At 47.7% G+C, this 22859-nt stretch overlaps 1 protein-coding gene across 1 annotated transcript in view; it reads right to left on the bottom strand.

Moving 5' to 3' along the window:
- Positions 1-7726: 7726 nt before the first annotated feature.
- The window catches only part of LOC138368316 (uncharacterized), a 62536-nt gene continuing 47403 nt past the window's right edge, over positions 7727-22859 (bottom strand). The window contains exon 2 of the mRNA XM_069330845.1: positions 7727-7978. Within this exon, the coding sequence (XP_069186946.1) occupies positions 7727-7978 (252 nt within the window). The remainder of the gene's footprint in view (positions 7979-22859) is intronic.

Genomic DNA, 22859 nt, shown 5'->3' with positions numbered 1-22859 from the left:
GCCTGAGTTTCACGGCAATTTCCCGTCTTTATGGAGTCCATAGCGACACGCGCGGAGGGGGGGGGGAGGACCAGGCCTTCCTCTATCATAGGTAAATAAGTAGCAGATTATACATATAAACTTTTACGGGCGTGTACAATAACGTCAGTGTACACTGCCAAATACACTTCAACGGTGGATTTTTCATTGCGCTTCAAACGATAACGTATTATATATTACGGTCCTGGACAATCACTATACACTCTCTGGACAATCCGTATAACATATAAAAACCTTTGTTCCAAAATATAAGCACAAGCGAGCCTATGGCATGCGCCTGTGCGTTCATTTCAATATGGTGGACGCATTTCCTGTTTCCTATATATCACATGTTCCGAATCACCGGCTAATGTGTCCCTGTCCTATCAATCTGGTTTTGTTTCCAAAGGCCGGTGATAATTGAATCCGGCAGAGTGAGGCGGATACAGCCGGCAGGGTATAGAGTGGATACAGCCGGCAGGGTATAGAGTGGATACAGCCGGCAGGGTATAGAGTGGATACAGCCGGCAGGGTATAGAGTGGTGGCAGCCGGCAGGGTATAGAGTGGATACAGCCGGCAGGGTATAGAGTGGATACAGCCGGCAGGGTATAGAGTGGATACAGCCGGCAGGGTATAGAGTGGATACAGCCGGCAGGGTATAGAGTGGATACAGCCGGCAGGGTATAGAGTTGACAGTAGTGATTTCCTTTCCTTTCCTACTTCCTTTCCCACTAACCACCTGCCTACTACTCCCTTTCCCACTCCTCCTTCCCACTACCCTATTCCCACTGACCCTCGACTCATTGCTGCTCTGCAGAGGTAGGAAAGGCGTGTGTGTTCTCGCTGGAGCCTGAGACATTAGGGGAGGTAAGGTAAGCGTAGGTCTGTGAGGGGTTAGGGTAGGGGGGTAGCAGGTAAGGTAAGCGTAGGTCTGTGAAGGGTTAGGGTAGGGGGGGAGCAGGTAAGGTAAGCGTAGGTCTGTGAGGGGTTAGGGTAGGGGGGTAGCAGGTAAGGTAAGCGTAGGTCTGTGAGGGGTTAGGGTAGGGGGGAGCAGGTAAGGTAAGCGTAGGTCTGCGAGGGGTTAGGGTAGGGGGGGAGCAGGTAAGGTAAGCGTAGGTCTGTGAAGGGTTAGGGTAAGGGGGGAGCAGGTAAGGTAAGCGTAGGTCTGTGAAGGGTTAGGGTAGGGGGGGAGCAGGTAAGGTAAGCGTAGGTCTGTGAGGGGTTAGGGTAGGGGGGGAGCAGGTAAGGTAAGCGTAGGTCTGTGAAGGGTTAGGGTAGGGGGGGAGCAGGTAAGGTAAGCGTAGGTCTGTGAGGGGTTAGGGTAGGGGGGGAGCAGGTAAGGTAAGCGTAGGTCTGTGAAGGGTTAGGGTAGGGGGGGGAGCAGGTAAGGTAAGCGTAGGTCTGTGAGGGGTTAGGGTAGGGGGGGGAGCAGGTAAGGTAAGCGTAGGTCTGTGAAGGGTTAGGGTAGGGGGGGGAGCAGGTAAGGTAAGCGTAGGTCTGTGAGGGGTTAGGGTAGGGGGGGAGCAGGTAAGGTAAGCGTAGGTCTGTGAAGGGTTAGGGTAGGGGGGGGGAGCAGGTAAGGTAAGCGTAGGTCTGTGAGGGGTTAGGGTAAGGGGGAGCAGGTAAGGGGTAAGGTAAGCGTAGGTCTGTGAGGGGTTAGGGTAGGGGGGTTGCAGGTAAGGTAAGCGTAGGTCTGTGAGGGTTTAGGGTAAGGGGGAGCAGGTAAGGGGTAAGGTAAGCGTAGGTCTGTGAAGGGTTAGGGTAGGGGGGGGGAGCAGGTAAGGTAAGCGTAGGTCTGTGAAGGGTTAGGGTAGGGGGGGGAGCAGGTAAGGTAAGCGTAGGTCTGTGAGGGGTTAGGGTAGGGGGGTTGCAGGTAAGGTAAGCGTAGGTCTGTGAGGGTTTAGGGTAAGGGGGAGCAGGTAAGGGGTAAGGTAAGCGTAGGTCTGTGAGGGGTTAGGGTAGGGGGGTTGCAGGTAAGGTAAGCGTAGGTCTGTGAGGGGTTAGGGTAGGGAAGTAGCAGGTAAGGTAAGCGTAGGTCTGTGAGGGGTTAGGGTAGGGAAGTAGCAGGTAAGGTAAGCGTAGGTCTGTGAGGGGTGAGGGTAAGGGGGGTGTAGGTAAGGTAAGCGTAGGTCTGTGAGGGGTGAGGGTAGAGGGTGCAGGTAAGGTAAGCGTAGGTCTGTGAGGGGTTAGGGTAGGGAGGTAGCAGGTAAGGTAAGCGTAGGTCTGTGAGGGGTTAGGGTAGGGGGGTAGCAGGTAAGGTAAGCGTAGAGAGGGGAGAGTTTTGACAGGCTGTGATACATGGTTACTATTTATCAGGCCACAAATCTTCAGTGATAAGGGATAGCCTCCAATTAGCAAGGCTAATCACCACATGTCGCCCTCGCCCGCGCAATGGCTCTAATTGTGGCAATTTTTGGAGTAATTATCTCAAGATTTTTGCTGTTTAATATCGGCAACAGCGGGGGTGGGGGGGAGGAGGTGGTAGTGATTGTAATGCTGGTGGTAGTAGGGATGATGGTGTTGGTGGTGGTGGTGGTGGTGGTGGTGGTGGTGGTGGTGGTGTTGATGGTGGTGGCGATGGTGATGGTGATAGTGGTGGTGGGGCTTGTAGAGGTTTTATATCAAAGCTTTAAAAAGTGATGCCTATTGGTGGCATGTTTGGTGGGCCGTGGAGGATTGGTAGCATAAGTAAATGAACACGCTAGAGCGTCTATGGATGTAATTACCTATTTACAATCTCTAGTTGAACTTTGCTAGGTTGTAGATAGATGTGTGTGCATGATTGGAAGCTGGAGGCCCTGTAGAGATGGGTAGTGAAGGGTAGTCTGTGCTGGGAGTGACAAGCAGCTTGTGTTGGCTGGTAGGCCAAGTTGGTCTGCCAGAGAGACGCCCTTTGATGTGTGGATTCCCGCTCTTGCTTCCATCAACACCATCCCCCTTCAACCACCTCCCCTCCTCCTCCTCCTCCCCTTCAACCACCTCCCCTCCTCCTCCTCCTCCCCTTCAACCACCTCCCCTCCTCCTCCTCCCCTTCAACCACCTCCCCTCCTCCTCCTCCCCTTCAACCACCTCCCCTCCTCCTCCTCCCCTTCAACCACCTCCCCTCCTCCTCCTCCCCTTCAGACACACTACAACCCCCCCCCCTTCCCCCATTAAGCAATCACGACCACCCATCATTCACAACACCCTAAACTAACCACTATATTACCTACAGTCATCACTCATCCAGCACCACCACCACCATCTCTCAACTACCACCTACACCACTGTCACACCTTTACCACTATAACACAAGCCTCACCATAACCACCAGCCTCACCATAACCACCTCACCATAACCACCAGCCTCACCATAACCACCTCACCACACTATGAACCAGAAATGGCTCTCTAGTCCTGGTAGCTAATCACACTTGTCCACTATCGGGCCAGTCAGAGGCTTAGGGCCCGCTCCCCCATAACCCTAAACACGTTTACTCGATTGATTGATCAAGATGAACCCATCCAAGAGGTGGCACGGGCCTGAATAACCCGTCAGTGGTGCTGTACTCGGGGAAAGACGAAGTGGATGGGTGTATTTGGTGTGGATCTATGATACTATAAAATATATAATGCAAACACACAAACAATTACACAGACGCAAGTATGCACACACACACAAACACAGGAGGCTACGGGAATTAAACCTCACTTCGCTGAAAGACAGAAGTTAGGGGGGACATGATCACCACATTCAAGATTTTCAAGGGAATTGATAGGGTAGATAAAGACAGGCTATTTAACACAAGGGGCACACGCACAAGGGGACACAGGTGGAAACTGAGTGCCCAAATGAGCCACAGAGATATTAGAAAGAACTTTTTTAGTATCAGAGTGGTTGACAAATGGAATGCATTAGAAAGTGATGTGGTGGAGGCTGACTCCATACACAGTTTCAAATGTAGATATGATAGAGCCTAATAGGCTCAGGAATCGTACACCAGTTCATTAGCAGTTGAGAAGCGGGACCAAAGAGCCGAAGCTCAACCCCGCCAGCACATCTAGGTGTATAGGTACATCCAGGTAGATGAGACACGTTGACGATAATGGGGAATCAACGGCAATTTACCAACCACTGGGGCGACTGAATAAGGGATTACGACCCTGATGTATTGAGGGATTGGGTAGGGAATCACCAAGATTGGACAGAGGAATGATTTGAATTGGTGGGACTTGTGTGTGTGAGTCAAGATCACCCAATAGCAACAGAGGAACCGTGGCGATTCCAAATGTGGACGAGGTAATTGGTCGGCAAGATGAAGATATTCCTAGAATTAGCGTGATTGGTTGTTGAGTCAATATTTTAAGCATGTAATGACATGCTAATTGGAATGGTTAACAATCCAAGAGAGAAGGAAGTGATGGTCGAAATTACGATGGTCATTAACACGAGAAGGAAATATTGACCAGAAATGTGGGACATATCAAGAACAGCGAAAGAGTTATTAATACATTCTGGCATCATTGATGTCAGTAGCTTCAGTGTCAAGGTCATGTCACTGTCACTGACAGTGACATGATAAGAACTAGCAACACTGGTGATAACGGTTGTAGTGATGCTGAAGGATTGCAGAAGCCGTGGACATCTTCAAGAGAAAACTGGACTGTTTTCTAAGAGAAGTTCCGGATCAGCCGGGCTGTGGTGGGTATGTGGGCCTGCGGGCCGCTCCAAGCAACAGCCTGGTGGACCAAACTCTCACAAGTCGAGCCTGGCCTCGGGCCGGGCTTGGGGAGTAGAAGAACTCCCAGAACCCCATCAAGCAGGTATATGTGGGCCTGCGGGCCGCTCCAAGCAACAGCCTGGTGGACCAAACTCTCACAAGTCAAGCCTGGCCTCGGGCCGGGCTTGGGGGAGTAGAAGAACTCCCAGAACCCCATCAAGCAGGTATATGTGGGCCTGCGGGCCGCTCCAAGCAACAGCCTGGTGGACCAAACTCTCACAAGTCGAGCCTGGCCTCAGGCCGGGCTTGGGGAGTAGAAGAACTCCCAGAACCCCATCAACCAGGTATATGTGGGCCTGCGGGCCGCTCCAAGCAACAGCCTGGTGGACCAAACTCTCACAAGTCAAGCCTGGCCTCGGGCCGGGCTTGGGGAGTAGAAGAACTCCTAGAACCCCATCAAGCAGGTACCAACCAGGCGCAATTCACGTGACTGCACTTAATACAGACAAGTCTGAGTGCAATATTAAGCAGTCTGGGAGACTGTAGGGGGTGACAAGGGACTCTTCAAGCTCCTTAAGAACTGCTCGTTAATTAATATAGAGTTAGTTAGGCAAAATAGATAAATATATAGTTGTAGGAGCATGAGTATAAGGCTGTGTGAACTTGTGTGAGGCGCTGAAGGTCTTCTGGTGAGACCAGTAGGGACGACCCCATCCCCTCGTGTCTGCTGGCTCCACGCTCAATCCCCGAAGGTCCTAGTTGGGTTCTGTACCCAAGATTGTGCAAGTTGGGTACTGTTCCTTAGGTGGTTCAGGTTGGGAACTGCTCTCTAGATGGTCCAGGTTGTCTTCCTTTATTCCATACTCAAGTTTCGTCTATATGATCTATAGTCACTCTGACTTAGGGCTTTCTCACGATAATTACCTTACCTTCTATGCAGTTATGCCTCACTGGTACAATGTGGCTAGTGAAGCCCCTTATCTATCCAAAGGATAGGAGACAGACTAAGTGCGTTACATCCTCATGGGATACATTTTTTGGTCCAGGTTGGTCAAAAAGTCTATTCTCTCCGGTTTAACTCTTCTTATAAACAAGTCGAACTGAGATCTTAAACCTAAGCTAAAGGATAGATGGATAGTTGCGTTTATCTGGTGGAGCGCATGCGGGCCGCTCCAAGCAACAGTCTGTTGGACCAAGTTATCACAAGCAGGCGATGAGTCACAATAACGTGGCTGAAATATGTTGACCAGACCACACACTAGAAGGTGAAGGGACGACGACGACGTTTCGGTCCGTCCTGGACCATTCTCAAGTCGATTCTTCAACTTGAGAATGGTCCAGGACGGACCGAAACGTCGTCGTCGTCCCTTCACCTTCTAGTGTGTGGTCTGGTCATCAGTGTTAGGCCTTGTTTCGAGTCCCAGTATTGTCTCCTGCGGGGCCATTAGCCTCCTGATACTTGTAGATTTTGTCCGCACTTAACCAGCCATTGTTATTAGTGCCTCCTTGTTAGTGTACCCGGGTTGTTTGAGGTTCACCTCACCTCACCCCGCTCAACCTCAAGGGTCAGGTCGGAGGTCGACTACCCCTCGCCTCCATCCTGTTGGTGGTTGTCTTGTTGGTAGTTGTGGTGGTGGTGGTCTGTGGTAGTAATGGTGTTTATCGATTGGGTCTTGATGATGGTGGTGGTGGTGATGAAGGGGTTGTGGTGGGGGTCGTGGTGGTTGGGGGGTCGTAGTAGTCGTGGTGGAGGTAGAGGTGGGGGTCGTGGTGGAGACAGAGGAGGGGGTCGTGGTAGAGGTGGGGGGTCGTGGTGGGGGTCGTGGGGGAGGGGAAACACTCGCCACAGACCAATTATGACAAATAATAATTAAGATCGAGAGAGAAAAAATAATACGCAAATTACAAAATTGTTCGTTCTTAATAAGTTATGGTGATTGGGAGGGGATTGTGGGGGATTAGTTGTTGGGGAAAGAGGAGAGATTAGCGTCGGAGGGGGTGAGGGAAGGTGGGGGGGGGGGGGGTCGTTCTCGCGGTATTACATGCTGTATGCAAATTATTTAACAATTTCATGGCTGGTTCATGCGTTCATTAGCGTTAATGATAATTAAATCATGGAATTATTGAACAAGTTTGGTACTTTTGATCAAGAATTAAGTAATTAGGTTAATTTAGGCAATGCTACAGAGTATTAATTAAATATAAATTAATATATTTGGAAGCCTGGGGGGGGGGGGGGTTAGGGAGGGGGGGGGGTTAGGGGGGGGGGCGAACACATGCCACTTTGGATTTTTTTGTCTTCTTAACCATGATTTATTACTCTGTTTTTTCCCTTGTTTGCTTACGTTTTTTTTTTTGTATTCTACAAACATGAATTTATTAATTGAAGCGTTTTGTGGTTTTGGCTTGTTTTGTAATTTTTTTTTTTTCAATTTTTATTTAATGGATTTAATCTTGAAAGGATTTCTAAGACAGCGCTTGAGCGGTGACTACACTTCAGCCACCCTCCCCCCCTCTACATATCCACCCCTCACACATATCCACCGCCACATATCCACCCCCACATATCCACTTCCACATATCCTCCCCCACACATAACCACCGCCACATATCCACCGCCACATATCCTCCCCCACAGATAACCACCGCCACATATCCACCGCCACATATCCTCCCCCACACATAACCACCGCCACATATCCACCGCCACATATCCTCACCCACACATAACCACCGCCACATATCCACCCCCACATATCCACTTCCACATATCCTCCCCCACACATAACCACCGCCACATATCCTCCCCCACACATAACCACCGCCACATATCCACCCCTCCCCCACCCAGCCTCCTTGATAACCATCATGGTTGACGCGTTCACCATTAAAAAATGAATAATGCATAATATGCCGGCGGCGCTGTATTTTTTCAATTAATTAATGCATGTTATTAATTTATGTGTTCATTTTGTCTGCATCATATTAGTAGTGAGAGCAATCGTGTCTACATGCGTCTGTGCGTGGGCATGCGTCTGTACGTAGGAATGCGTCTGTGTGGGCGTAGGAATGCGTCGGTCTGGGCTTGGGTCTGTGCTTGGGAATGCGTCAGTCCGTGGGCATACGTCTGTCTGGGCGTGAGTCTGTGCGTGGGCATGCGTCTGGGCGTGGGCGTGCGTCTATGCGTAGACATGCGTGCGTTCGAGTGCTGGTAGGGTGTTCGTATGCTACGGTACAAATAGCTTGGTGCGACGGTCATCTACCAGATAAAAATAGTGTCCAAATGTGTTTAAATTACACAAGCCTGATAGATTGTAACACTGCACTGTGTTAGTTAATGTTCCAGCGGTCTATCGGGGTCTGATAGATGATTAGACAAGTTCCGTGGTCGGTGAAAATGAAATAGAAAGACGTGTTGGTTTTCTCTCTCCATTATAACTGATCATAACTAAATGGGTAAGCAAGCAAGCAACGATTGCATACAGCCAGGACCTTTGGTAAAGTGAGTCACGCCTGGTAACACCTGCTGGAAATGTCCGCTATAACTAAATGTTCCTAATTTGATCTGTTAGGAAGATTTGCATTTCTAGCCGGTTCAGCAATTATTTATCAGTATAATGTGATATGAATTTGAATGTAATAGATAAATATTTATACAAAAGTAGTGTAGATATTTGAATTTTCAGGGATTTTTTTCTGTATACAAAATTTGCATATGTGTATGTAATATATATATATATATATATATAATATATATATATATATGCGAACAAGCCTGAACGGTCTCCAGGCATATGCAACTGAAAACTCACACCCCAGAAGTGACTCGAACCCATACTGCCAGAAGCACACTGCATCTGGCGTACAGGACACCTTAACCACTCTACCAACACGACCGGACAAAAGAGGATGGTAGCCGAGGCTAATTCCCCATCCCCCCGCCGGCACTCTGATGGTAATCTTTGGCATGGTATTTTATCAAATCACCTCACTTTGTGGGGCCACGTGAGCAAGACAAATGCGACGACAGGTAACTGGACAGAGAGGGGAACTAGACAGGTAAATACTTGATGCATCGTGATCCTGTTGCATGTTACGAATACTTGGAAGGTGAACGGTCACAGTCCTCGTGAGTGAGAGCCAGGCTGACCCCCCACGGGTACCCAGTCAAAGGTTGCTTGCTCCGTGCTGCGTGCTCCATGCGGGAAGCCGAGCGTGGAGTAGACAGGTCGTCCAGGCTGGGTCTCAAAGCTCGTAAACTGTCTAATAAATCCAAATTAAGCCGCAGGACATCAGTAGCTCTATTAGGATCAACAAACATTGCAACACAAGGACACTCTCCCGTGTCTCGCCTTACTCTTAATACTCAGAAGGAGAGAGGCTGCATTTCTGTCACACCTTGAAGACACACGAATAAAAATAGCCGTCCGTCTCATAAGCCCGATGACATTCAGAATTCATTCGGGCACATGTTTACGTTGATGACAAGACCACACACTAGAATGTGAAGGGACGACGACGTTTCGGTCCGTCCTGGACCATTCTCAAGTCGACAATCGACTTGAGAATGGTCCAGGACGGACCGAAACGTCGGCGTCGTCCCTTCACATTCTAGTGTGTGGTCTTGTCATCATACTTTAGCCACGTTATTGTGACTCATCGCCTGCATGTTTACCTTCTCTAGTGTGAGAACAAACAAAGGCCTGTGACATGCTACTGCTGCTGGGAAGCAAATGCCCCGCTAACGGGGGATGTTCCAACCGAAAGAACGACGTTGAACGCAATCCTCCTAAACTTGCATCGGATTTCGAGAGAAGCCCACCTCGTTCTGGCTACAATATCAGCCTTATACTGACCGTCTTCTCTTACCCGCTAACACAGGCGAGAATTTAATGCAATGGGGGCGGAGGCTTGAAGCAAGGCAATGGTCTTGCTTCAAGACCAAGTTTAAGAATAGGAACTTTCTTGCCTAGTTTAAGAATTGGAAGTCCAACAGCCAGCCACCGGCAGTTTGGGAGGTCACCCTTCTGTTGAGTGCTGATGTATAGCCTTGGGACGCTACCGACTCTTCCACGTGGAATGCTCCTATAATGGGACCGTGGAAAGGGAAGGAAGAGGGGACTAGAGGAATGGGTAGAATAGAATAAAATGAAATGGATAGAAGAGAGGAATGAAGAGAATTGAAAAGAGAGGAAAAGGGGGGAATAGAAGAAAGATCAATGGGTAGCATTGAAGAGAGGAATTAGAAGGGAAGAATTGGGAAAAGGTAATAAGATGTGTGGGGGAAAGGGGATGGAGATATAGGAATTAGGTGAAGTGGAAATAGATAAATAGGGAAAAGGGAAGCAAGGAGAAGGGTGGGGGAGGGGGGGAGAAGAAAAGAGGTAGAGTGGGAAAAAGAAAATACGTAGGAAGAGACGAAAGAAAGAATCAGGGATGGATGAGGAGAAATTCAGGAAAGGAGAAAAGAACGGAGAACATAGAAGAGGGGGAGAAAGATATATGGGAAGGGAAATAATTTAGAGATAAGAGAGACGGAACAGGTTAAGGAGAATGAATTGACGAAGACGAAGGAGAGAGCAAAAACCGCTAACAGAAAGGAGAAAGAGTTTTAGCGATAAGAGAGAAAGTGCGGGTAATAAATTTTGTAGATAAGGGAGAGAGGGAAGACATAAAAGGTACTTGAGCGAAAAATCAAATTAGTCCATAAACTTTTTGCTAGGGGGTGGGGGGGGGCCTTGAACGAAAGACATGGTAAATGACCGGAAGTGACCGAGACTAGTCACTCTCAGAGTCACTCTTAGAGTCACTCTTAGAGTCACTATAGCTACAAGAACTCAAGATAATCCTTCTGCTAATATAGTTCCCCGGACATCATTGCCAGACAGACTGAGTGTAATCTTGATATTACAGACGCACTCAATGTATCTGCTCTGTGTGTGTGCGTGTGTGTGTGTGTGTGTGCGCAGGTATAATCTGATTTTGTAGCGTAAATAAATTAATTTTGCACCAGATGGAGAAAATATTGTTGGGTGTATGAGCGGCTTAGTTTAGGACTTGCTGCCTGTAGCATGTATGGTGGTGTGAGGGGTACATGATGTGAGGGGTACATGGTGTGAGGGGTACATGGTGTGAGGGGTACATGGTGTGAGGGGTACATGGTGTGAGGGGGTACATGGTGTGAGGGGTACATGGTGTGAGGGGTACATGGTGTGAGGGGTACATGGTGTGAGGGGTACATGGTGTGAGGGGTACATGGTGTGAGGGGTACATGGTGTGAGGGGTACATGGTGTGAGGGGTACATGGTGTGAGGGGTACATGGTGTGAGGGGTACATGATGTGAGGGGTACATGATGTGAGGGGTACATGGTGTGAGGGGTACATGGTGTGAGGGGTACATGGTGTGAGGGGTACATGGTGTGAGGGGTACATGGTGTGAGGGGTACATGGTGTGAGGGGTACATGGTGTGAGGGGTACATGGTGTGAGGGGTACATGGTGTGAGGGGTACATGGTGTGAGGGATACATGGTGTGAGGGGTACATGGTGTGAGGGGTACATGGTGTGAGGGATACATGGTGTGAGGGGTACATGGTGTGAGGGGTACATGGTGTGAGGGGTACATGGTGTGAGGGGTACATGGTGTGAGGGGTACATGGTGTGAGGGGTACATGGTGTGAGGGGTACATGGTGTGAGAGTTACATGATGTGAGAGTTACATGATGCAAGATTGAAAAGTCTTAAATGTTAGAATTATTTATGTAAGTCTTGTAAATATCAAATATAAACTGTGAAGAAATCTTCATTCACAAGCATTGCGATTACCTAAATAATTCCAGTTAATGAATTTATGTACATATATGTGCATAAATACACATATTTATATACGATCTGTATATATTTATATATATATTAAATTTGCCTAAACATATAACATATACCACGATGTAATCATTTTAAACCGCTAATAAGTGAAACAGCCAATGTAATTATATATAATCAACAATTATATATAATTACTAAGTCGGCTCAAATTTAATTTTTGTATTTGAAATGTGTAGTGTTCTTTATTATTCAAAATGCACCCGATGCCGTACATATATTTTGTGACGTTGAATATGTGTCGTCACACATGCTCAAGGTTGGTGACGTCACAGATACTCAAGGTTGGTGACGTCACAGATACTCAAGGTTGGTGACGTCACAACCACATCAGAACCATTTCATCATAAAACACGTGTTTAATTGACCTAAATATTCTGCTGATGAGTATTGCATGGAATATGACACTGTTACAGGGGGGGGGGGGTACTTCCAGATGCCATTGTTGGGCTTAAAATTGAAGGTTCAAAGTCTCCTTTGGGGACCAGTTAGGTTCACCTCATAATCTTCCTTCTTGTGAAGGTCAGTGGTTATAGTTGGCAGGATGACGGACTCGTATTTTCCAAGTTCGATGATCCGAGTGAATGAAATGCTCAAGATGGGAGAGGAGGCGGTCAACCTGTCCCCGCGGCGGTCAATTTGTCCCCGTGGCGGTCAACCTGTCCCCGTGGCGGTCAACCTGTCCCCGTGGCGGTCAACCTGTCCCCGTGGCGGTCAACCTGTCCCCGTGGCGGTCAACCTGTCCCCGTGGCGGTCAACCTGTCCCCGTGGCGGTCAACCTGTCCCCGTGGCGGTCAACCTGTCCCCGTGGCGGTCAACCTGTCCCCGTGGCGGTCAACCTGTCCCCGTGGCGGTCAACCTGTCCCCGTGGCGGTCAACCTGTCCCCGCGGCGGTCAATCTGTCCCCGTGGCGAAGTGGTAAAGTATTTGGCCAGCGTTTCGCGACCGCTTTGGCCTGGGTTCGTATCCTGGCCGAGGAAGATTGACTAGGCGCCAATCCTCAACTATAGCCTCTGTTCCCCCAGCAGTGAATGGGTACCTGGGGCCAGATTCACGAAAGCACTTACGAACGTGTACATCTTTCCTCAATCTTTGACGGCTTTGGTTACATTTATTAAACAGTTTACAAGCATGAAAACTTCCCATTCAACTGTTGTTATTGTTATAAACAGCCTCCTGGTGCTTCGGAGCTCATTAACTGTTTAATAAGTGGAAACAAAGCCGCCAAAGATTGAGAAAAGATGTACAGGTTCGTAAGTGCTTGCGTAACTGCAATCGTGAATCTAGCCACTGGTTGTTAAACGATTTGGCGGGTCGTATTTCGGGGAAAATAATAGAATAAGGACCTGCCCGAAACGCTATACGTGCTAGTGGCTTTACAAGAATGTAAGAACTCTTTGAATATATATAAAAAAGGGGGTGGTAGGAGAAAAGCTCACAGAAACTATTGAAGGGGACCTAAACATTCCCTCTAATACGTTATGTGTGGTTTCCTCCGAGGCTAAGGGTCCCGGCCCTTCTTCCAGCCAGAGGTGGTACTCCCTTCCCCCTTTTTAAATAAAAAATATCTAAAAAAGAAATGAAAGGTCATGGAGGAAGAGGAGGAGGTCAACCGTGAAAGGTGGGAGATGAGGAGGAGGGGGGAGGGGGGGGCCGAGTCATGGAGGGTTGGAGGGAAGATGAGTGAAAGTTACGGCCCCATTTCTTTTCATTTCTACGGCGGCTGGTTATGAAATAAAAAAAATCGAGCGAAGGAAATTTCTTTTTTTGGATGTGATGCTTTAGAGGGGGACATTGCCCCCCCCCTCTCCCCCTCCCCCCAGGCCAGGTCATCTGACGTTAATAGTCTACTGCTTTATGGTTTATTAACCCTGTGTAATACGTCAATTTTGGCCTCTTGTGATAAAGGCCACAAGGCGTAGAGTTACGTGCAGCGCTGCCTCCTTCCTTACTGCACACAACTGGCCAGCACTAAGTAAAAATCTTTCTCTAAGAATTATTTTATTATAGGTGGGTTGGGAGTCCATTTCCGGTCCCCCGGGACTCCATTGTAAATAAAAGGAGTCAGCATTTTAGCCAGGACCTTCAGGGCCCGACGCCCCCCTCCCCCTCCCCCTCCCCCACCTTGGATAAATTTCTCCCTTCCCTTAGAGGAAGTCACTTGCCTTTTTCCTTGGAAAGTGTCACTCCCTTCGCTTGTCCACCCTACCTTACTGACCTTACCCTGGTCTGACATACCCAGCCCAACATGCCCTTGCCCAACTTACATTACCCCTTACTTACCACGCCCTAACTTACCATAGTCTTACTTATTGTGTCCCACTAACTTGTTCGCGACGGGTGTGTGCATGGGAATGTGTAGACATCAGTTTATGTGAGATGTGGAACACGCTGTCACAGCTGGGGCAAACTGGTCACACACACACGACGACGGCATGTCCACCGAATGGGAGTGAGTAGAGTACTCCTCAGTTCATGCTCTGACCAGCACTCATTGCCTCGGCCGGTGATTCTGATTGGCTAACAGAATTCCCGCCACCAGACGAGCCACGCCGTGCTGACCGTTAACGACCTTGACGGTCGTTAACCTTGTTCTCCCTGTAATATTGAAAGTATTACTATTAAATAACAGGGCCATTTTTTTCTGCGACGCAATAACACGATAAGGCATTCCGTAACAGTGCGCGTATACGGGGCTTGAACCTGACCTTCCACGGCTCCAGGTGCTATCCACAATTGTCTCCTGCGCTACCATCACTACAATCACCACACGCTCCTGCGCTACCATCACTACAATCACCACACGCTCCTGCGCTACCATCACTACAATCACCACACGCTCCTGCGCTACCATCACTACAATCACCACACGCTCCTGCGCTACCATCACTACAATCACCACACGCTCCTGCGCTACCATCACTACAATCACCATACGCTCCTGCGCTACCATCACTACAATCACCACACGCTCCTGCGCTACCATCACTACAATCACCCAACCCGTTCTCGCAAATTTAATAAGTCAATATTGACTTATTAAATATGTGCATAGGTGACATACTTAACATAATAGATACCCTTAAAAAGATTCATAGAAAACACCTACCTTACCTAACCTACTTAGTATGTTAAGATAAGCATCTTATTGCTTCGTAATTACAATTATTACCTAACCTATAATAGGTATAGGTTAAGTAATAATTGTAATTACGAAGCAATAAGATGCTTATCTTAAGATACTAACAAGGTTAGGTAAGGTTGGTGTTTTCTATGAATCTTTTTAAGGATATCTATTATGTTTAGTATATCACCTATGCACGTAGTTAATAAGTCAATATTGACTTTACGAATTTGCGAGAACGGGTTGAATCACCATACGCTCCTGCGCTACCATCACTACAATCACCACACGCTCCTGCGCTACCATCACTACAATCACCACACGCTCCTGCGCTACCATCACTACAATCACCACACGCTCCTGCGCTACCATCACTACAATCACCATACGCTCCTGCGCTACCATCACTACAATCACCATACGCTCCTGCGCTACCATCACTACAATCACCATACGCTCCTGCGCTACCATCACTACAATCACCACACGCTCCTGCGCTACCATCACTACAATCACCATACGCTCCTGCGCTACCATCACTACAATCACCACACGCTCCTGCGCTACCATCACTACAATCACCACACGCTCCTGCGCTACCATCACTACAATCACCACACGCTCCTGCGCTACCATCACTACAATCACCACACGCTCCTGCACTACCATCACTACAATCACCATACGCTCCTGCGCTACCATCACTACAATCACCACTACAATCACCAATCACCATTAAAATAGCTGAGCAGTTTTGGGGTTAAGGGTACAGTGGCATGCGAATACATGAAATTTTACGTTCTAAAAAAAATAGAAAAACAATGATAGATGAAATTATGATAAATAGACAAAGAAAGAAAAGATGGTTTTATCAACTCAGTGAAATTTGGAAAAAAATGTGTACTGAAATATACTTTACTTCCCTGGTATTATTTTGAAAGTATTTTCGTATTAGTTAACAAAGGCCTATCTATGGCCAGGAAGCTTGTAATATTGTGTTAAGGTTGATGGATGAAAATCTTATCCACATACCAACCTATTCTCCTGTTTAGATAGTAGATTTTGTGACTATGTACTCCATAGTAAGTACAAAGATTGACGTTCTAAGTAATTAGATAGTAGACCTTTGTACTATTCACTTTATAGGCTTAAAAAATGAAGCTAAAAAAAAGAAATAAATATTCTTAGACGTAATATAGCACACATATGTACTATATTAGGCCTCAGGTAGGCCTAATATAGTACTAAGAAGGATTAGTACTATAGTACTATACTGGCCTAGGAACATTAGGTTAGATTAGTTTTAGTTTTTCATTGCAACAAAAAATAACAGTTTTCCGGTTTGGTCATCTCAATAGTACTGATTTCTACTTTCTAATTTCGTTGTACGTGAGTATATATATACTATAGTCCTCATCGTTACTATAAGAACTACTAATACAGGAGGATGGGCTGCATATACTGTATGTGAAAGTATGATCAATGCCTTTTTCTGGCAGCTGGTGGTACAGCTGACCCTGGCAGCTGGTGGTACAGTGACCCTGGCAGCTGGTGGTACAGTGACCCTGGCAGCTGGTGGTACAGTGACCCTGGCAGCTGGTGGTACAGTGACCCTGGCAGCTGGTGGTACAGTGACCCTGGCAGCTGGTGGTACAGTGACCCTGGCAGCTGGTGGTACAGTGACCCTGGCAGCTGGTGGTACAGTGACCCTGGCAGCTGGTGGTACAGTGACCCTGGCAGCTGGTGGTACAGTGACCCTGGCAGCTGGTGGTACAGTGACCCTGGCAGCTGGTGTCAATAGGAAGGGCGGAGGGTGGGAAAGGGTTCGAGCCCCGCCCATAAACCTCGCCATGTTTACCATGGGACACGAGTTTTGAATTGTGTTGAAGTAAATGTTGACAAAGAGAGCAGAGTCGCCCTGGTCCGCCCCGGTCCGCCCCGGTCCGTCCCGGTCCGCCCCGGTCCGTCCCGGTCCGCCCCGGTCCGCCCCGGTTTCCCCTGGTCCGCGCCGGTCCTCCATCGTCATCCCAACAATGTATGGCACCAATAAAAGGCATTTTTTTAGATTATTATTGACAATAAATTGCCAACTTTATTTCACACACAAAACTGTATACCAGGACGTGGTTTCTCTGTTGTATTTTGTATACAATCCACTCGCAGACATATTGTGTATGTATAAATACATTTATACCTGAAGAATTGTTAAATGTTTTATCATGTATTAACATGCGGATTGTATTATCATGCTTATCGCGTGGGAGCGCGACACTACAGGGCCGGCCACAAAATAGGGGCCAGGTTGCAGGCGTGAAATTGGGCAAAGAACTGTAGCCGGGTAAATACATAAATTCCCCATTATCATTAATGGAAAACAAACAAAAGCCCTCCTGAACAAAGCGGCTGTTGGTGTGTGTACCCTGTATGAGAGCAAGGGTGAGAGGGCCAGCGAGGGTGAGAGTGGGAGAGAGAGAGGATGAGAGAGAGAGAGAGAGAGGATGGGAGAGAGAGAGAGGGGATGTTGATTGCCTGCCTGCCAGCCAGCCTGCCTGCCTGCCTGCCTGCCTGCCTGCCTGCCTGCCTGCCTGCCTGCCTGCCTGCCTGCCTGCCTGCCAGCCTGCCTGCCTGCCTGCCTGCCTGCCTGCCTGCCTGCCTGCCTGCCTGCTTGCCCGCCCGTCTGCCTGCCTGCCAGCCTGCCAGCCAGCCTGCCTGCCTGTCTGCCTGCCTGCCTGCCAGCCTGCCTGCCTGCCTGCCTGCCAGCCTGCCAGCCTGCCAGCCTGCCTGCCTGCCTGCCAGCCTGCCTGCCTGCCAGCCTGCCTGCCTGCCTGCCAGCCTGCCAGCCTGCCTGAGTGTACTTCTTCGTCGGCCTGTATGTGTAGGAATGTTACAGGATTGGATCCAGTTAACTACCAAATGACGGGAACATTTGTTTAAGCCAGACTCAACAAATCTCTTTTTATGATTGCTTTATGTTTTCGTTACGTCGTGTCAGCGTCGCTTATACGTCCCTCCCAAGGGAGCGCGAGAAAAGGAGAGAGAGAGAGAGAGAGAGATGGAAGGGGGAGGGATAAATTATACTAGAGTGGAAGGAAAGGAAGAGCAGTATAAGCATTGTCTAAGGCTGAAGAACCTTACATAGGAAGAAAGATGTCGATGTGACGAGACGTCGACACAACGATATCTCGACATAACCTGACGTCGAACTAACGAGACGTCGACATAACATGACGACGCCATAATATAACGACGACACAACCAGACGCCGACATAACGAGACATTGACGTAATGAGACGTCGAAATAACGAGCCGTCGACACGACGAGACAGCAACATAACGAGACATCATACCTACACTTACGGAGAAAGAGAAAAACAATGCGAGATATAGGAATTCATAATGTGTGTGTGTACTCTCCTAGTTGTGCTTGCGGGGGTTGAGCTCTGGCTCTTTGGTCCCGCTTCTTAATCGTCAATCTACTGGTGTACAGATTCCTGAGCCTACTGGGCTCTATCATACCTATATTTGAAACTGTGTATGGAGTCAGCCTCCACCACATCACTTCCTAGTGCATTCCATTTATTAACTACTCTGACACTGAAAAAGTTCTTTCTAACGTCTCTGTGGCTCATCTGGGTACTAAGTTTCCACCTGTGTCTCCTTGTTCGTGTCCCACCCGTGCTGAAGAGTTTGTCTTTGTCCAGCCTGTCAATTCCCCTGAGAATTTTGTAGGTGGTTATCATGTCTCCCCTTACTCTTCTGTTTTCCAGGGATGTGAGGTTCAGCTCCTTCAGCCTTTCCTCGTAGCTCATATCTCTCAGTTCCGGGACAAGTCTGGTGGCATACCGCTGAATCTTCTCTAATTTTATCTTGTGTTTAACTAGATATGGACTCCAGGCAAAAGCTGCATATTCCAGGATTGGTCTGACATGAGTGTGTGTGTGTGTGTGTGTGTGTGTGTGTGTGTGTGTGTGTGTGTGTGTGTGTGTGTGTGTGTGTGTGTGTGTGCGCGCGCGCGCGGGGGGGGGGGGGAAGAAAATGGGAGTCGGGCACTGCAAGCAAGAACGGTAACTGCACTATTCACATCTGCCAATAGCAAAATCGATTACCCTTCAGTCTTATTAATTAAGGATAATAGCTGTCATCAACTGGCTAATTATCCCTGATGGTAAAATGGCCGTATCTGGTTGTGGGAGGGGGATAATTAAGGGTCATTACGGAGAGGGAGTTGCAGTTGACGAGTGTGAAGGGGGCAGGGATTAACGCTCAGATTATATGATTTACAGGTATTTACGGAACCACTGGATCACACTCCCCCGCAAGCTGTGAATTATCGACTCACATGGCCTGTACTTGAGGTCCTGGTGATCTAGAGATGGCGAGGGATTAGTTTAGTTTCATGTTATGTTGCTTCAACGACAGGAAAACGCAGTTTGTTGTTGTTGTTAAAGATTCGCTACCTGGAACAATTAGTTCCAAGTAGCACGGGCTATGGTGAGCCCGTAGTGGATATAAAAACGCAGTAACCAGCAGTGTGTGTAGTGGTGAGAGGCCAGCAGTTGTATTAATTATGTATATGCAAGATTATGTATACACACACACTCACACTCTCACACACACACACACACACACACACACACACACACACACACACACACACACACACACACACACACACATACACAGGGGGTCTGATACCTGAGTGGATAGCACGCAGGACTCGTAATTCTGTGGCCCGGGTTCGATTCCCGGACCAGACAGGAACAAATAGTCAAAGTTTATTTCACCCTGATGTCCCTGTTACCTACCAGTAAATAGGTACCTGGGAGTTAGACAGCTGTTACGGAGCTGCTTTCTGTGTGTGTGTGGGGGGGGGTAATTAGTTAGTAGTTAGTTACAGTTGATTGATTGACAGTTGAGAAGCGGGCCGAAAGAGCAGAGCCCTACCCCCGAAAGAACAACTAAGCGAATACACACACACACTGAAGCATGGGTTTAGGGATGGCAGATCATGCCTCATAGGATTGATTGAATTCTATGATCAGGCAACAAAAATCAGGCAAGAGAGGGGTGGGCAGACTGCATATTTTTGAATTACCAGAAAACCTTTGACACAGAACCACATAAGAGACTAGTGCACAAACTGGAGATGCAGGCGGGAGTGAAAGGGAAGGTACTCCACTGGATAAGGGAGTACCTAAGCAACAGAAGACAGAGAGTCACTGTGAGGGTAGAGCTCTCAGAGTGGCGAGGCGTTTCCAGTGGAGTCCCTCAGGGATCAGTTCTTGGACCTATACTGTTCCTGATATATGTAAATGATCTCCCAGAGGGAATAGACTCGTTCCCTCTCAATGTTTGCGGATGATGCAAAAATTACGAGGAGGATTAAATCGGAGGAATACAGTATGAGACTACAAGATGACCTACACAAACTGAATGAATGATCCAACAAATGGCTACTAAAGTTCAACCCTAGTAAATGTATGGTAATGAAACTAGGAGGTGGAAATAGGAGGCCAGACACTGGATACCGAATGGGAGATGAAGTCCTTCACGAAACGGACAGAGAGAAAGATCTAGGAGTTGATCTCACGCCAAACCTGTCTCCTAAGGCCCACATGAAAAGAATAACATCGGCAGCGTATGTGTAGCTGGCTAACATCAGAACTGCCTTCAAAAACCTGTGTAAGGAATCTTTCAGAACCTTGTATACCACATATGTAAGACCAATCCTAGAGTATGCGGCCCCAGCATGGAGCCCGTACCTTGTCAAGCACAAGACGAAACTGGAAGAAGTTCAGAGGTATGCCACTAGGCTAGTCCCAGAACTAAGAGGCATGAGTTACGAGGAAAAGCTGAGGAAACTGGGCCTTACGTCGCTCGAAGACAGCTCGGGGAGACATGATCACCACATACAAGATTCTCAAGGGAATTGACAGGGTAGACAAGGCTTTATTTAACACGGGTGGTACACGCACAAGAGGTCACAGGTGGAAGCCGAGTACCCAAATGAGCCACAGAGACATTAGAAAGAACTTTTCCAGTGTCAGAGTAGTTATCAGATGGATTTCATTAGGCAGTGATGTGGTGGAGGCTGACTCCATACACAGTTTCAAATGTAGATATGATAGAGCCCAGTAGGCTCAGGAATCTGTACACCTGTAGATTAACAGTTGAGAGGCGGGACCAAAGAGCCAGAGCTCAACCCCCGCAAGCTCAACTAAGTGAGTATACTAACAATAATATAATTATTAATAAAATAATCTACCTAATAAAAATCACGATTCAGTTGATAGTTCGTGTACCCGAGAAATCCGGGAACAGCAGTTCGAGCCCATTGCACAGCTTGAGGAGTTTATCAATAATGACAGTAATAATACCAGTAATCATTAATAATAATGAGATGTAATAATAATTAAAGTTCAAAGCACACATAAACAAACTAGGCTGGCCATGTCGCCGCTAATCAAGCGAGGTATTAAAATGCTTCTCACCTCCCGCCCGAAAGTTTTATGAGTGAGAACCTTATTATTCCCAGACACTTTATGGCTCTTATAAATATCATCTTGAGCGGTAATTATATCGTAAACTGATTCTTTCTGTTTTTATCCGGAATTACGAGCAATGTCGTAGCTGGGTCACTAAGGTGTGTGTGTGTGTGTGTGTGTGTGAGAGAGAGAGAGAGAGAGAGAGAGAGAGAGAGAGGATGAATGAGCTAATACTAATCTCCTTCATCTACCTGGAATGTGAGAGCTCCATTCCTCACTCAACATGAAAGGTGTTCATATCCACACAAACAGACTTAATCCTTAGGGGTATTTGAAGTGCGGTTAGCATGTGTTGACTGACTGACATACCTCATAGTGAGGTATGTTGTGACTGATGTCATTGCCAGCTATATGCTGTGACTGGCGTCACTGTGAGGGATGCATGTTGTCACTGACGTCATAGTGAGGTCAGTATGTTGACATTGACGTCACTGTGAGGTATGTTGTGACGTCTGTATTGATTACAATCCTGGCCCTAGCCAGGCTGATACACCACACGTGTTCCACTAGGCACTGTCTCTCTCTTCTCTTGTCTAGACCTGGCACTGTCCCTCTCTTCTCTTGTCTAGACCTGGCACTGTCCCACTGTTCTCTTGTCTAGACCTGGCACTGTCCCACTGTTCTCTTGTCTAGACCTGGCACTGTCCCTCTCTTCTCTTGTCCAGACCTGGCACTGTCCCTCTCTTCTCTTGTCTAGACCTGGCACTGTCCCTCTCTTCTCTTGTCTAGACCTGGCACTGTCCCTCTCTTCTCTTGTCTAGACCTGGCACTGTCCCACTGTTCTCTTGTCTAGACCTGGCACTGTCCCACTCTTCTCTTGTCTAGACCTGGCACTGTCCCACTGTCACTGTCACTGTCCTCTTGTCAAGCGGGGCTTAATGTAACTGAGTTTAACACGTAGGAACTTGACCGGGAGTTTGCTTCTCCTTGACTTGACACCTTAAGCTGACATCTTGACCCTAGACTTGGCATGTTGACTTGACACCTTGATCAACACATTGACTGACACCTTGACTTGACAGCTTCATCAACACATTGACTGACAACTTGATTTGGCACGTGTCCACTCGGCATGACAGACAGCCGTGCCAGGTGATTTTCAGTTATGCCCGTGTTGGCGGGGTAGCGAACAAGTCAAGCGAGGGAGCCTGAACCTTGACAGGAGATGACAATTAGTAATAAATTAGAGTCAGCAAGAGGAAATAATTAATAAATGGCGGATAATACGTTGTAAGAAGATAATGAGCAGTAAATTCAAGATGAAAATAATTGATAAACGATAGAAGGGGCGGAGAGAGAAATTGCTTCATGTAAATAACATGGTTTAATGGTCATTCTCTGGAGATTATAACGAGTAATTCCTCGGTGATTAGACACGATATTATCAATAGAAACATTAAAGAGGATATTAATGAGAAATTCTCACTGGCACAATGGTCTTCGCCCTCAACTCGTAATCGATAGACCTGTGTTCAGTCCCTGGGTAGGACAGAAACGATTTGGCAAGTTTCCCTTTCACCTAGGGGGTTCTGTTCACCTTTGTATATAAATCTACCCCAAGAATTAGTCAACTATTGTGGGTCGCATC

Source organism: Procambarus clarkii, chromosome 3 (genome assembly GCF_040958095.1).
Source record: "Procambarus clarkii isolate CNS0578487 chromosome 3, FALCON_Pclarkii_2.0, whole genome shotgun sequence".
Taxonomy (NCBI): Eukaryota; Metazoa; Arthropoda; class Malacostraca; order Decapoda; family Cambaridae; genus Procambarus; species Procambarus clarkii.
The sequence above is the reverse complement of the archived record's forward strand: the minus strand, read 5'-3'. Positions and strand labels throughout refer to the sequence as shown.